This window comes from Hetaerina americana, unplaced genomic scaffold, assembly GCF_022747635.1.
Source record: "Hetaerina americana unplaced genomic scaffold, ioHetAmer1.1.p SCAF_7, whole genome shotgun sequence".
Classification (NCBI taxonomy): Eukaryota; Metazoa; Arthropoda; class Insecta; order Odonata; family Calopterygidae; genus Hetaerina; species Hetaerina americana.
Window position 1 is genome coordinate 87,506,887 of NW_027287316.1, and position 17,180 is coordinate 87,524,066.

Consider the following 17,180-nt stretch of genomic DNA (forward strand, 5'->3'; position numbering starts at 1 on the left):
ATGTATTGTACTATATGTACTGATGACATTATATTATGGATTATTCCACTCAAGAATTTCATATGGAATTGTACTGTGGGGACTACCCTCTCACCTTATCAGTATCCTGAAGTTACAGAAAAAGATGGTGAGAGTTATGTGTAATGAAAAATATTATGCTCACTGTCAACCAACCTCTTTTTAAAAGGTTAAAATTGTTAACTGTACCTTGTGTATATATTTATCAATGTGTAATACTTGTTGAATTGCATAGCGCTGACTTTGAAACTAATAACAGCATCCACTTATATAATACGAGACAAAACTACAACCTACATGTGAGGTCAACTAATTTAACCTCGGCTACAAATGGCTCCAAGTCTATGAGTATAAAACTATATAATAATCTGCCCGAATGTATAAAAAGAGAAGGACGTGTACCTGTGTTTAAGAAAATGGTTCGATTTGATATTAATTTATAATTTTACCACTTAAATTGAAATGTCAGTGGAACTGTTCCTGTTAAACAACCTGGAGACCCAGATGTTCCCATTTACGACACTTCCTGGAGGCTTAGACAGGGATTGAATGGGCCCGTGGTCATTGATGTCCACCTGTGGGATTGACGCGCGCCTCTGAGAAGTGTGTGTGGGTGTCTCCTTGCAGGTGTGAGTGTTGGCCTTGGGGGTGCCAGGCGTGGGGGAGGTGGGGTGTGGAGTATGTTAGACGTTGGTGTCCGGGTGGTGCGTGGCCCGCACTGGAAGTGGGGGAACCAGGATGGGGGGGAGGGCCACGTGGGCACCATTGTCGAGCTGGGGAGGGCCGGCAGCCCGACATCCCCCGACAAGACAGTGGTCGTGCTCTGGGATTCGGGAACCAGGACTAACTACCGAGTCGGCTACCAGCGAGCTTATGACCTTCGTGTGGTGGATAATGCACCAGCAGGTGAGGGAAACATTAAAACTGCATTACTTTTTTAGTTTTACTTAATAGTCATTTTGTCGTAATCTTCTTCTGTTTCAAAACATTTTTGATGTGAATTAGTTATGCATGCTAAAAGCTTTTTGTTCGGATTTGGCCCAAAACCACATGGTGCCCTCGTGTGGTTGGACCATGGAAGAGCAAATGATAAAGGCAAAACTGGATCGATACTGGACTTGGACGAACTGGACTTGATAAATCGACTCATAGTTAGCAGTTAGCAATCTTATCACATAGTTAACGATTTCAGTGGTGGGATCAGGCATTCTTAGCAAAAAAATTAAGCATCCTTGTTTTCTCATTCCTTTCATTGTGGAATGCACTACCTGGTGCATGTATAAGTTGTTGAACTTTGACTCTAACTCAGGGGGACTGCAAACTTGAAATGAGAAATGCTAACTATTATAACATAATATTGATTGAATTGTGCTCTTGCGGCTTGTAGTATTGGATAAATGAAAAACTCAAATAGCGGTAAACATTTAACCTTTAAAAACAAAGTTCAAATGAGATTAGTTGGCTGACGCCACAAGTCAAAGGAAGGGGTTAATGGTAAATAAGGAAAGGGATGAGAAAGGTGAAAGCAAATGTGCGTATTTTGGCCACAAAGCCCTCTTCAGCGTACTGATGGTAAATCGCCATGACAACACATGTTGAAGTGACTTTGTGCTTTCTTTTGAAAGGTACACTGTTTACGGCTATTGGTGTTTTTTCATTTATTCCATTATAACATATTATTCAGTGCTTTTGCTAGAAATTTCTTCACATAATTTTGTAATTAGCATAATTTTCAATTCTGGTTAAGTAAGATCGATGGAAGAAATAAATTGGAAATAAGGAATGATGGGATAATTTGTGTAATGTAAGATGGGCTGAAGTGCATTGGTGCGCAGTGCTAAGTCCCATGCAACCATGCCTTAAACCAGTCTATTACTGCCTATAATAATTCCTTCATTTGGTGGATGGGTAAGGAACAGAGCGATTCAGTGATGTCATTTTGTTTTTATTTCCACGCACAGGTGTAAAGCATCCCAACATCATTTGCGACGCTTGCCGAAGGTGTGGCATTGCAGGGATGCGATGGAAGTGTATACAGTGCGAGGACTACGACCTGTGCACAGCATGCTACATGAGTGATATGCATGATGTCAATCATGTCTTTCAAAGATTTGAGTCCGCCAACTCAACGGGGTGGGTTTGCTTTGTCATTCACTGGTGCTCTTCATCGGCAGCCCCAATATACTATGGGAGATACTCCTATTCTAATGCATGTGCACGATGGAAGTACAATCTGAAACGTTTGATAGCAAGGATGGCATTTCACGAGATCTTCAGTGTAAAAAGTAATGAATGCATGAACTACAGTCGATTGCTTTCAAGTTGTCTTTAGAATTGATGCGCAAGTCACTTGGTAATTGTGATACCTAAATAATGCACCCTCGTGAATCTCTCAGTGTTACGAGTGAGTTCCAAGAAACTGCAGGAGATGTAGCGATAGTAACTTTTAACGGAGTCATAAACTAAATGTGCATCACAATGCCACATTATCAAAATGTAAAAACTGATCGTACATTCTTTCGTTAATTCGTCATTCTCGATCAAGAGCAATGAATTTTACGCTCTGAAATAGTTCTCATGCTACGAGTGAGGTTCAAGATTGCATAAAAATGTCAGTCATTACATTTAATTCATATTTTAAGGACAAAATGACACATTCTCAGCCCGAATCCATTCCTAATTCCCATTCCATAGATATTCTTGTCACTCTTTGAAGCATTTATCTCCTTAATTTTGTCCCTGTTCTTGAAGAAAATGAAAATTGGTGACGTCAACCAATGTGTATCTACATGCTAGATCGGCCACATTAACACCTTGTTCCCAATTTTCTCTGATTCTACTATCCATACTAAAAAGAAAGACTTGTACTTTTTCACAGATTTTATTATACGGTACAACGCATTTCACCGACTTGCGGCATCATCAGGTATCTTAGATACATTAGGTACCGGATGATGCCGCAAGTCGGTGAAATGCATTGTACCGTATAATAAAATCTGTGGAAAAGTATGAGTCTTTCTTTTTAGTATGGATATTAAATACTTCCACGAAGTGAAGCCTGGAACAATAGAATATATTCTGATTTTACTGTTCATTTTTTCTTTTGTGGCTCTCTTCAAATGAATTATCCTTTGGGGTCATTTTGAAAGCTATGCACAAAATATTATTTAACTTATAACAAAAGAATCACTAATAAGAAGCCTGAAGACATTTAGAAAAATGTGTGATTACCAAGTGGTGCGAAGATGCTAGCCGAATGAGAACAAAACACAAACTGACGTTGCAGGGATGCAATCATTCCAGGAATTCCCCTCTCCTCGCCACTCTTCATTCCAAATGTCTCTCGTTAAGCGAGTCATTTTCAAGACCTACAATTTTGCTCGTGATGCAAATTACTCAGTATGCAACGTACATGCTAAGCAAGGTTCTACAGTGAATTGATAACATTTGTTTGATGTTTCAGTGTTTTTCAGTAAATACATCTTATCTGTCCAACTCTTCACATGCAATTAGCATTTATATTAGCCTTTTGGAAACCAATTCAATTATTATTTTACCTTTTCTGTATTTTTCTTATCATTGAATTAATCCTAACCTATCTTGATTTTACAGGGAGGATCTAGTTCCTAGAATTGGCTGCTACAAAATACAGCTGAAGGGTATATTTGTTGGAGCGAAGGTGATGAGGGGATTGGATTGGGACTGGGGCAATCAGGATGGTGGAGAAGGTTGGTTCTTGACCCTTGTGTTGCTTGGGCTGAGGATACTTGTGTTACTCTGATGATTAAACACCCTTGTGATGGATTGAAATGAATATCTGTAATGATGCAATGTATTTTTTCTAAGCCAACATGTCTCTCTCTCTGTTACACAGTTTTAAGTGTGTGCTATGGGAGTGAATTTTGTTTTGAAGACAGCTGGCTTCTTGAATTTAGACTAATTGGTTGAATAGAATTCTGCATTTAGTTTTAGCTTTTGGGGTTCTCTTAAAGCTCAATTTTTTTTCGATTGCATATTTGAGTAGAACTCTGAAATGCTTCTATATATAAATTTGATCAAAGCCAAGAATACTAATTTCTCCTCATTCCTCTTTGATGTATTGCACTCTCTCTTGGCCGCCTTCAGAACATCACACCTGCCGTGCATTTTTTAAGCGGCTCTTAGGGCCGCTGTTATGACTAATTTTTAAGCATATTCTGAAAACCTAATGGACTCTTTAAATTTAATAAAACCTATTATGACTAATTTCAAAGAAACTGCAGGAGATGCTGCAAGAGTAACTTTTGACGGAGTCATCCGCTAATCTGCAATTCAATGCAACAATTTCAGAGTGTGAAAATCATTTGCCTTGACCAAGATTTCAGAGTTTAAGAGGACGGCTTGATAGCTTAACTGGCTAAAGCACTTGACCAGACATTGAGGGATCCGGGTTCAAATCCCGGTTAAGGCGAATGATTTTTACAATCTGAAATTGTTGCACTATTATGACTACTTGCCAACTGTTGAAAACAAAACTATAGGCTTTTAAAATTTTAGCAAAAGGATGTCAGTGGTTTACAATTCGATAGCCTTTTGTTTACAACACATACCACTGAATTTCATGTTCACCTTACGTGATTTGATAAATATTTGAAGAATATAAAAGATCCAGAAATGGCAAAGCAAGCAAGAACATATAACTTTTCTAAATTAAGAAACCATGATCGTCTTTCAAGTGGTCAAAAATCATCATTTGATGACGCAAATAGATTGATAATGCCTATCTTTCTTGGAAACATTGATGGAGAAAATTTAGGTAATGATTATTGAAGTAGTGTTGAGGGAAGCCCTTCACTGCCTGAGCATCATAACTTTGTTCTTCCCAGATATAATGCCCTGCTGCCCCTCACTCTTTTGGGCACAAACTAGATACTAGACTATGATTACAGCAGGTATGATATCTTTTTTTTGCTGAATGCCTACCCATATAGTAATGAGCTCTCATTAAATATACATATATTAATTTTACTAAATATATATTAATTATATTAAATATATTGTAATGATCTCTCATTTATCCACATGTGTATGATCCATTTTGCTGATTTCAGATACTCTCTTCCCATTTACCTTGAAATTTTCATGAAATTACCATCGTTAAGATGATTAAATGCTTTGAAACTTTGATTTACTTTTTTAAAGTACAAGTTTTTAATGTCCAGAAGTTTTTAATTCCCTATAATCAAGAGTTCTCAGCAGTATTTAATGTTTCAAGTTAAACATTTTTTACCATCCCCACTTTCCCAATATCTTTTGCCTTGCATTCATTGGCCCAGAGGATTCTGAATTGTCATTGAAAGGTTAGAACAAACACTTAGGTATACATTGCTGCAAAGAAGACATTAATCATCTACACCGCACTATTTTATTTGGTATTGTTGTCTTTTGCCAGTCATTTGTTAATTCCTAGGGGTATGATTGGTTTAGCTTCCTGAGGAAAACATGTTTTGCTATACACTTGATATCTGTAGTACAGTTCAATGTTCTTGTAAATCTATGATTCCACTCTTATAACAATGGCTAAAAAACCTTTTAAAAATGCACTTTCCATTCCTAAAAAAACTCATATTAATCAGCCAAAATAAGAATGGAGAGTCTCCATATTACGTATCCATTTATACCATGAAACCATATGTTCCGCATATATTTCCTTTATCCGCATATTTCCATTATCAGTGCTTCATCGTTCATCCATTAGCCTACAGATCACAGCAAGAGTTCACTGTATTAAATGAAATATTTAAAAATACAAAAATTTGGAAATAATTGCAACAAGATGTCCCGAGTTAAAAATGATTTGCAGTGTAATTTACTCTTAATAAAATTTACCCTGTTTGCTCCAAGAAACAAACTATGTCTTTGAGCCTGTTTTTATGGATGATAAACTGAATGAATGAACTAAATGAACTATGTCCGATTCTCCAGAATTTACAGTAATTACATGCCCACATTCAGTTCATGAAAACTGTGATTCAAGGTAATTCATGGTTATAAATAATGGCATAAATCCCAAAAAAGGATATTATTTTTTAAACTGACCTGAAGTTGAAATTGAAAATGAAGAACTTGGCTTTTCCAGATATTTTCTTTGTGGACAAGCCAATTTGTTTATTTTCAATTTCAATATGATGATCTTCCTCCTGTCTTGCCAAAAACTGTGTTATTGATTAGAAGTTATTCAGATATTTCATGTTGAGTTTGCAAAAAAACAATATTTTTCAATCTAGACATTATTGTGTGGCAAAAAGTTCCCATGTTAAAGTGAATGCTGCATCAGAGATTGCATTGAAAACATTAGCATAGGTTCTAAGGCATCACTGAGCTTGAGTGCGCTTGTGGCAATGCAATCCTGAATGACAACCTGCTCTCCTAAAATTCCATGAGGTTATTGTCATTTTAACTATTTATGTAATTCCTTGTTTTTGCTATAATTTAGATATTACCCAAAATTGTCGAAAAATATCAAGGGAGATACAATATGTGAATGTTTGAGCAGAGGGGCAACACACTCATTAGCCCAATGCGTATTCATAGCAGCACTACAAGTGAGATGAAACTAAAAACACCACATTATGTATACATTAACAATTTATTTTAGAAATTTTTGAGGAAGTACTTTCAGCAAAATATTAAAAGTCTGTTGCTTCTACTACAAACTCAAAATAGGGATATTATTGAAATTTGTAATAAAGGCAACAGTTTTCGATGCCTGTTGCAGGAAAAATATGTGATAGTAACTATTTTTCTGGCAAATCGGCTTGCGTAAGACAGGTTGAATGAATACCCTGAATACACGCGGCCCATTAGAAGACACTGACTGATTTTAGAGCAAACTTTGAAGAAAAAAAAATGTGTCTTTTTCGGGTTGGAAAATAAGGTAATGTATTTCCTCAAAAGTTAAATTTCACTGTGATACCATTTTTAATGATGGCATCACAAAACTTCCCGAGCATATGACTATGAACCAATCATTTTATTCCATAAACATGCAAAGGGTCGTGATACATTATTATGATATCCTTATCCTGAGGTTAATCGTAATATGTAATGATATATAATAAATTTCGAAACATCAGAAGTGGGGACTTCATCTGAGCTCCAACCATGTTGTCAGCATGTTCAGTTGTACCTACTTTATCGTAATGCTGTAGAAAGACAATAATGTGTGTAGGACTGCTATCACCAACAAAACTATTAGCAAAAGCATGAACAGTGCTGGGTGTGGGTGCAATAAACAAAATTGACTCTGAAATGTTTATATTAACACACATGATTCATTTCAGACAGAAACTCGAAGCATCCATTTGAATTCTTGACTAAGTATCCAGTGAAAGTATTAAATTTTGATAGTAATTACTGAATGAATGGTGTTACTATCCCGTAAAGAAATACTGTCTTATTACATGTGAACTCATTAACGTATGGCACAGACAAGCTGATGATGAAATCAGTTTTTTCTCCCACAGAGGACATGATAAGCGACAAAAAGAATCCCACATATTTTCAAAATTTTCAAATGTACTGTTCAAATAAATATGACAGCAGAAGAGAGACTTATATAATATTCTGCTCATGTGAATGCAAAAAGGTCTGTAGTCATTCGAATTGTTAATTCATCAAGGTAATTGGTAAGCATTATTTATTTAAGAATTATGTTGCAAATAGGCAATTTTCCTGGTGGCAATGGTCAAGTTTGGTGAATGGTCACTCTTACAACGAAAACTACATGCATACACGCCCTAGAAAAACAGATAGGAGACAAAATATTCTTACATACAATGACACTTCCACATCACATGCAAACAATATTATAATAACTACAATGAAGTTTATCACCAGGTGGCTACTTTACATTTGTACTTAAAACTTCTAAAATGGAATGGAAAGGGCTCAAACAAACCTCCAGGTAGCTGGTTGCAATCAATGATAGTTCTATTTAAAAAAGTATTTTTTGTTTTTTGCGTCCTTATTTTTATTTTGAAACTATGGTCGTTTTTTCCCTTAAAGTAATGCTTTTCCATCTCTTTCCATAAATCTTCCCACGCTTCATCCTTTTTAACAATTCCATACATCGCACCTAGCCAACTCCTTTTTCTTCTATTTTTGAAACTCTCCTATTTTGATATATCTAACATTTCTGTGACACTATCCTCAATCTCATCAACTCTTACTTACAAAATTTAAAATTTTCATGGCGGAAATGAAATATTACAATCAAGTGCCCATTTCATCAAGGTCATCAATTGATTGAATTTTATTATACTGTATTTAGCTTCCTAAGATGAAAGGCAGCTAAATTGGCTGATGAACTTTCAGTTTAGTCCTCATCAGAGACTTTATTCTGTAACTGAATAAATGGGTTTTTAGAAGTATCAAAGGCACTTACAGAGGGTCAAAATAAACTTTTTACGTCTATCAGGCAGTTAATACTGAAAGAGTGACTCCAACACAGAAAGTCCTAGTGCTGGCCCTAAGTGAGCTTCCAGACTGGAATTTGGCATGAAGGGAGTTCCCCAGTTGAAGACATTTTTCAATTATTTTAGTCTTTGAGGCTCTCAGAGACCATATTTCTCCAGATAATTTGAATCATTCAAGATAATCTATCCTATAAAAAGGTAAATTTTGAAAAGCCCCTGAAAAATGTTACATTGTGCGTGTCACTTAAGCTTCCTCTAATGTGTCCTATGTTCTTTCTTTGGTCCTTTGCATGGGCTTCCAAAATCTCTCTTCTCTTCCTTTCTCTGCCATGCTCACCCAACACACTCCTTTCTCTCGCAGACCTCAGTTTCTCCACATCATTTTGCATCCGATTTTTGTGGTGAAACTGATGCAGGTCTTAAACGTGGCCAAATAATGAGTTGTGTGTTACTGCAATATCTTCCTTATTGTTCATGTATAAACTTTATTGTTTCTCTGGGGTATCTATTAAACAATTCTTTCTTTTCTAGGACTATTACACTACCCGACACAATGCACTTTAAAGACAAGGGTTGTTATCAGTTGGTAGGTTCAAAAATAGTATAATGCTAGATGGACTCTGACTACGGGAGAGCCTGAGTCTTTTATTAATAGAAAGCCCAATTGTGGATAATAGCTGTTCAATGGCCATTAGATATTAATTCTTAAAACTAGTTAACATGTGAGCATTCACTGCATGGCGATTAATGGGGAAAGGACTTCATGGATTGGACCAGGTTGGGAAAGGCTGGAGCAAAATAGTGACACAAAAACTCCCCGTTGTTATTTACAGGACAACTGTGGGCCCCAATCCGAGGCCTCCTGATGTAATGTGATTCAGTCACTTCCTTCCATCCTAATAGGTTGAATATGTATTTTTATTATTTGCATATGTAGGAGGAGTATTCAATGTATGCGTTTTTTCCAGTGTGATCAAATTTTTTGCAATCACTAAATGAGTGATCTTTATAATTAAAATTCCTTGGTGTATATAACCGCTAATCTTGCATATGTCACTCCATAATTGTGTGTCATGCTTGATTTAGCATATGTGCAAACATTCATTTCTATGATTTTTTTGGTCTAGGAATTCAGCATGAAAAATAGCGTGCATGCATGTAACCCTAATGTCAGCCAATGAATCATTATTATAATTTTGACTAGTCCCTAGTTAAAATCTATCATAATGAAGCTGTACACTTCCACAGTGGAAACTAGTCTACAAGGAGGGGAGAGATTTGCTGTCTCAATTGTGATTTCAAATTAGCTTCATGAACGCACCAGTCTTTGATGTGGATGTGTATATTCCAGATTTTATATTGATACGGAGGAACATCAAGACGACTTTTAACAGTATGACTGGTTTATTAATGAACACACATGCTGCTTGGATGTCAGTGAAACAGCTGTCATGACAGTTTAAACTGCACTTGAAACAGAATTGAAAGGATTGCAGCTTACGAGATTTGTATGCAAAGTATAGGTGACAGTTATATCCTGATATGTGCATCAAGTGCTGAATTCACGCCGTCAGTTAAGTGTGAGCTTGATTGCAAATCTCGTATTGCATTGACTAGAGGACAGTGCACACCATTATCACTGAAAATTTGGCAACTCGAAAGATCTGCCCTAAATTTATCCCAAAGGTGTTCTGACAGTCAACCAAGAGCAGAGTCGATTGTCTTTTTGCAAAGACCTTCTGCGACGGCATGGCGATGATTCACCCACCCTCTTACGGTCCCGACATGGTACCAGCACACTATTTCCTATTCCCAAAAGTGAAATCCTCTCCCAAAGGGCATCACCATGGGGCCTAAGTGCCATCGAAGAAGCTTGCATGCATATGCTGAAGGACCTTTGGGAATCCGCCTCCCAGGGAGCCTTCGAGTCATGGAAAAGTGGCAAGGCCAAAGGGTGTGTCGAGGCTCAAGGGATGTACTTTGAAGAATTATGAGGCACCGTAGCAATATCTGAAAGAAATCTATTTATTCGACACTTTTTATGCAAACCTTGTGAATGCCCTCACCTGGAAAGGCTCTGCCTTGTTGACATATTTGCCCAACATGATTGGAAAGCATTGGATTCCGGGTGATCCCAGGGTGAACTGGCATTTGTGTGTTGGCGCTTGTTGTATGGGTTTTAAAAATTACTGGTGTACATAGTATAAATAATTATTTTATTCTATGTATTGCAAATATTTATGTTTTTTCAATGAATGCATAGTTGTTTTCTCATTCCAACCGTTGCGTGGCCTGGGGATTTTCAAAGCATCACCTCTAGTTGCAGAGTGTTCACAGTGAGAGGCATCTTGTTGCTTGCCAGCAAAGTCTAGTACAAGTGCTTGGCACCCTGATTCATAGCTCACCATATCTCAGTGCCAGTTTTGTTGAACCCCTAAATGATACCCTTCTTCTCAGGCAAAACTGGACGAGTAATTGACATCCGTGGCTGGGACAACGAATCTGGACGGTCGGTTGCCAACGTGACCTGGACAGGGACGGGATCTACAAATGTGTACAGAGTAGGGCACAAGGGGAAAGTTGACCTGAAGTATGTTCAAGAGGGCTTGGGTGGCTTCTACTACCGAGATCACCTTCCTGTTCTGGGTGAGTTGACGTTGAATTTGAGCATCTGCTGCTCTGGTTGAGCACCTAATTCCAACGAATCAGGTGCTCAAGTGATGCCAAGTGCCAAATTAGCCAATCGTGTAAACTTTAAACTTAAGCTCACATTTAAAAGTTCTGCAGAGGCAAACAATGGTGTCAGCTGACATGCATTTGTGCCATGCCATTCCACAGAAAGTTTCTGGTCGTCATATGCCTAGTGGCACTTGCATTGCATTTTGATGTTTCTATCTGGTCTGCAATGACCTCTTAGTTAACACTCTACCCACTAGTTTTTCAAATGCACAATCTGCCAGTGGACACTGATACCTCCAGAACAGTTATTATCATTTAATGGCCACTGCCACTGCTTTTAGAAGCATTTTGCCTGTCCGCGATGTTCTCAGAGTGAGCAACCTAATCTAGGCAAGATTGCCAGATATTTGCCAGATTTAGCCTGCTCGGATAATTTTCTGTTCGCAAGCTTGAAAAAATTGCTTGGTTGTCCAAGATTTTCTAATCATGAAGAAGTAATGTTATCGGTTAATGGCTCTTTAGAGGAGTAAGACAGTCCTTATCATAAAAAGGGTATCAAACTTATTGAACTTTGCTGGGAAAAGTGTAAAGAAGGAGATCATGTTGAAAAATAAGGACATTTTTTTCAAGAATTTTTGTTTTCTTTGACGGGTCGGGTACATTTGGGATTGCCCTCGTAGCGATGCATAATACTTTTCTCCATATATTGTTTTTCCTTTTAGCAAGTATTCAATGTTGATGATTCCACATGCCTCCTAAATAACTGTGGTGACAAATTGTTGGTTGATTTCACCATTGCTTGCCTTCCTCTGAGCCAGATGGCCTTGAGAAACTCACCATTTTGAATGTTTCTTGGCCTCTGGGGTGTGCTGGTGTATCCATGTTTTGTCCACAGTGATGTAACTGTGCAGAAAGTCATCAGGAATGCGATGGAAAGGCACCACACCAGCCTCCAAATTGCATTTATTCTTCACTGAGAACAAACATGGCACCCATCTTGCTCAGATTTTTTCGCACCCATTCTTTCGTGAAAAATTGAAAAAAACTGTACGACTTTGGGATATGCCTGTGGCTTCAAACACTTTCATGAACTTTGATTTGTTGGTCACTGAAAACCATATCCTGGATTTTGTCTATCATATCGGAATAGGTCACTTCTACTAGACAAACCTAATGATGTTCATCATTTGTGGATGTACGTCCATGTTTAAACTCATTTGCCTAATTGGAAACAGTAGCGAACACCGGAGTAAAGGTCCCATGAATTTGATCCAACTCTGCTTTGATCTCTTCCAATGTTAAGCTTTTTCAATAGAAGTGTTTAATCAAGACATTGAGGTGAGACTTACTTAAAGGCAAACCTTTTCCGATACAATGGGTGCCATCTCTGGGTTTTTCAAAGGAATTACAGGACAAGTCTCATGTTTTACGTAGGTTTCCATAGTGTGTATAAAATTTGCTGTTGCAGCCATTCATTCATTTGTTTCCAGGTGAGAACATTGAGCAGCAGTTTGTGAATGCCTCCATAAAAGGCCCTGACGATGCATGCGGCATGGGTGCTGGTGGTGCAGCTGGTGCCCCTGGCATGAGTGGTTCCCCTGCCCACCACCCCACGTTCAGTGTCGGGGACAAGGTCAACGTCCTCATGAGCGTGGAAATGCTGAAACAAATGCAGGAGGGCCACGGAGGATGGAACCCACGAATGGCTGAGGTCAGTGTTTCCTCGGCTAGACTTCTTCATCCAAACACTCGGATGATTTCAATCTGCACCTGGGGTTCTACTTGCTCATTTATGATTTAAAGTTTCATGCCTACAATCAGTGTCACTGGTAAAGTAATTTGCATTCATCAAAAGGAAAATGCGTTTGGGTTTAAATGTTGGCTTCAACCTTGTTGACAGGTGCAAGGCACGTGCCTGTGGCTTATTACTTGGCATTGAATTATTGTTATGCCATTGAACATTACCATAAATGATATTGAATGAACAGTAATTAGGCATTAAATCTTGTTCCTCTAGAAAGCCCTCAGAAATTCACTTTTTAATCAGAGGATGCTTTGGCAGCTCAATTGGTTGTAGCACTTCTCAAGGAGTCAAGAGGTTCCTGGTTCAAGTCCCGGCCAATGTGAATTATTTTTACAATCTGTGAAATTTCTACATTTTGGTGTTCATCAGCAGATGAATTTCATTGAATTAATTGTCACGGCATGGCCTGTTGCATCCCTCACCGGTTCTTTGAATTCCTTCCCAGCAACATTTTGTGGTTTTTTCTCGTACCTCTCTGCCATCTCTTATATTTCAGTTCTAATTTGTTTGTTGTTGAGTGTAATTTGTGTGAAGTAACAAGAGCATAATGGTTGCATTTACATTATTTGCATTTTCCTTAGCTATTTTACTCTAAAATTACTACGTTTGTGTGAAACAATGGCATGCGTAAAATTTGACCCGGAAGACCTGTAAATCTAAGGAGAAAACATGTCAGAATTGCTAGACACCCCGATGAAGTCTTCCACCTTCAAAAAGACACTTCAGTGAATTCAGATAAATATAGCTGTTCGTCTGTTTCCTCAGTGATTCATTTTATTCTTTGAGAAGTGGCAAATTTATATACATGAGCAATCATGAGAGTGTAAATGTACCTGATAAATCAACTCGATGATTAACGTAAAAGTTAATAACTTGATGATTAGCTTAAAAGTTAATTCTAGTTTAGTGGAACTGAAATTCAGTTGTGCTGAATTAGTTGGTTGGGATAACTAATCATTTCATGATTATCTGCTAAAAAAGAATGGAAATAATCACACAGTCAAAGCATGATAAGGAGCCCAGAGAGACACAAAAATCAAATGCTAGGTTTAAATCAGTCCAAATTTAAAAATTTTCATTTTCACTTGCAATCCACAAAATCATACTCAACATGTGTCAAATTCTGCAGCTTGCATCTGCTGAGCTACATTTAAGGAGGTTGGCTTTATCAAATGAATATTGGGGCAAAATGTAGTGAGAAAAAATAACCAGATGGGTCATTTCACATTTTTAAGACCTCACATTTAGTAAGATTTGGGCATTTGGTGCCCAGCATAGGAGGATTTCATTTTTCTGGAAACTAGAGGATTAAAAGAAAAGCTACCCATTCTGTGAAGGATTGTAATGAATCAATAGAAATCATCTCATTAAAATGGGTAGCCTTGGTTTGCAGCCAAAAGATTGCTAACAAGTCTTAAAGTATTGGAAGAATAGAAATGAGTTAGTGGGAGAAATATTATTCCCAAGTTATGACATTGGTAGGCGAGACCACAGTGATAAATCAAGGAATTTAGCCGAAATAGAATGATACAAGGACTCCTTTTTTCTGGGCGCAACTCGTTAATGTGTAGGGTGATATGTATAACCTCGACACCTTAATCGCATTCCTAAGGGAAGGGTACAGTAGCGCAATGCCTGCCAGTTGACTCAACTATCCTTTCACTTGCAGTCAGTAAAACTTGATGGTCAACATGCTTGGCAAATGTCTCGGGTTGAAATCTTACTGAGCAACTAATTGCAATACTTTGATATGCCAATGGCTCTGATCTTTCATTCAAGGTAATTTACCCGAGAAAGAAAGATTGTGTATGGTCTATCGTGAGTATTGGGTGTATCATGTGGATTACTCCCTCTTTTTTGCTTATGCTTTGTCCTCCTTCCATGTCTCATGCTTCCTACCTGCTGCCTGAGAGGACAATTTTCTTTCTCCTTCTTCTCCCTGGGCCTAACACTCTCCCTCCTGTTGCCACAAATAGTGTGGCAAAGTGGTCGCCACAATATATGGAAATGCCTTGCTAGGCCTCCTCTCTGTTCATCTTGCCTCCTTCATTCTTCTTCACGTTGACTTTCTCATGGTAAACTACAACCTTGCCACGGTGGAAGGGCTTGTGTGATTCGATGACCTCTAGAGCTGTGCTGGTGGGAGCAATGATAATTCCTCCTCGTAGGGTCACCCATGCCAGATAGGTCGAAGGTTAGGAGCCAGACGAAAGGTAGTCCACGCAGCGTCTGTTCCTCAGTGAGGTGGCTGCAATGGCGTCTGACCCCAGTGGGGCGGCCAGTAAGTGATGGTGTCACGTTAAAAACACTATTGCGGAAGGCAACGGGAAACCACCTCGAGCGTATGTTTCCAGATGCCTGGATATAAGCCAATGGTTTTTTTTTGCTACAGGTATTCATGATAAAAATTCACCCATTGGCTTAAATTATAGTCTTAAAAAAATTCTTTAAAGTTTGTTGGACCAAGTGTTGTATCATAAATAATAATGATCAGCATTATTATTCATTATATTCAAAGGAAGGCTTTTATAGTTAAGTGAAGTGTGTGGAATTGCAAAAATTCTGTTATTTTTTACCCTCATCATGAAAGAATTCCACAATGTTAAGCCTGAAACTGTTAACTTTTATAGTTAATTTATTAATAAAAAAGATTTTGCTAATAATTTGATGATGGAGTTTGATGCCCAACTTTTAAAATTCCATCGACCTAAGTCCTGAGATTTGTTTCTCAGTGATATCCCGGGAACCTCAATCTATGATCATCTGAATGAAGGAGTCGAGCGAGGGTGACTGCATGCAACGTTCACGACTGATTCTATTATGACGGGTGGTCGAAAAGGAAAGAACAAAACTTATTTTGAAGGGGCTGATGACCCACAACAATTGTTCGAATTGGAGAATCAATCCCTACCGTAAGATATGCAGAACTGGAAAGGGAGTAGTATGGAAAGGGAGTGATATGGAACGTGTTGCAATGGCATCCATGCAAGAGTGACCCAAGATGTGTTTTCAGAGGAATGGAATGATACTGCTGATTGAAATTCATCATCAACAAGCTGGAAACTCTATTAGCTGTAATTCCAGGTGGCCTAATGAGTCGACTTCAACCTTGTATGTGTATGCATTAATAATAACCCATTCAAAAGGATTAATGAAGTAGAAATGGAGCGGTTGGGTGCAGTCTACAAATATTGAAGTGACACCTTCGGATGATGAGGAGGAAGAGACTTTTGCAGATTTGTGAATGGGTTAAAACTTGATGGAATGCTGTGAACTGTGAGACCGCTGTAGAAATGCGGAAGTATTTACTTACTTGATGGCACAAGAGGACCATTTATACAATACAAAAACTCAATTTCTCAAGAAGTGGCTTCAACTGACTCTTCATTTAGCTTCGGAGATTAACTTCTGGGTTTTGAGATTGGTAGTGCAAAGGTAATGCTTATCGTTTCAGGCATAACTTTGTGGAATTGTACAATGATGAATAATGTCAAAGTTAAACTAGGTAAATAAAGATATATGGTAGAAGACGCAGTGCGAGGATATGGAAAGTCTGCAGAGGAAGGGTGAAATCGGTGTGCTGTACAGCAAAGTTAAATCTTTATCGGGAAGTAAGAAAGGGAGATGTATGCTAACAGTTAGAGATAAGGCGGGTAAAATAATAGTTGACAAAGTAAAGATCCAAGAGAGATGGAAGGAGTATATAGAAGAACTGTATAGTAAAGAACTTAGACCAACAAAGTTAAACATAGAAAAGGAACATGACGTAGAGAAAGATAGCTTAGGTCCAGCCATACTCGACAATGAGATAGAAAGGGCATTTAGAGAGATGGAACTATATAAGGCCGTGGCGGTTGATAGCATTCCTGCGAAACTACTGAAATGTTAAGGCAAATGTGGGAGGAAGAGGCTATATGGGCTGATTGGCAGTGTCTATGAGGAAGGAATCTGGCCAGAAGACTTGGTGAGATCAGTTTTGGTTCCTATTCCGAAAAAGGTAAAGGCTACATCAAGTCAGGACTGTAGGACAATAAGTTTGATATCCCACGCAGCTAAAGTTGTTCTCAGGATCATAAACAAAAAGCTTTGAGAGTAGGGCAAATGATTACTTAGGGGATGATCAGTTTGGGTTTAGGAAGGTGAGAGGTACGCGGGAAGTCATTGCAGTAATGAGATTATTAATCGAGAGGAATAAAGAACACGACCAGGAGGTATTTGCCTGT

The 17,180-nt window shown here is 38.2% G+C and overlaps 1 protein-coding gene across 1 annotated transcript in view; it reads left to right on the forward strand.

The window, feature by feature from the left end:
- Nucleotides 1-617: 617 nt before the first annotated feature.
- mib2 (mind bomb 2) overlaps nt 618-17,180 on the forward strand; it is a 77,412-nt gene continuing 60,849 nt past the window's right edge. Inside the window, exons 1-5 of the mRNA XM_071595849.1 lie at nt 618-924; nt 1,980-2,151; nt 3,631-3,746; nt 10,932-11,120; nt 12,644-12,864. Coding sequence (XP_071451950.1) covers nt 699-924; nt 1,980-2,151; nt 3,631-3,746; nt 10,932-11,120; nt 12,644-12,864 — 924 coding nt within the window. The 5' untranslated portion in view covers nt 618-698. The remainder of the gene's footprint in view (nt 925-1,979; nt 2,152-3,630; nt 3,747-10,931; nt 11,121-12,643; nt 12,865-17,180) is intronic.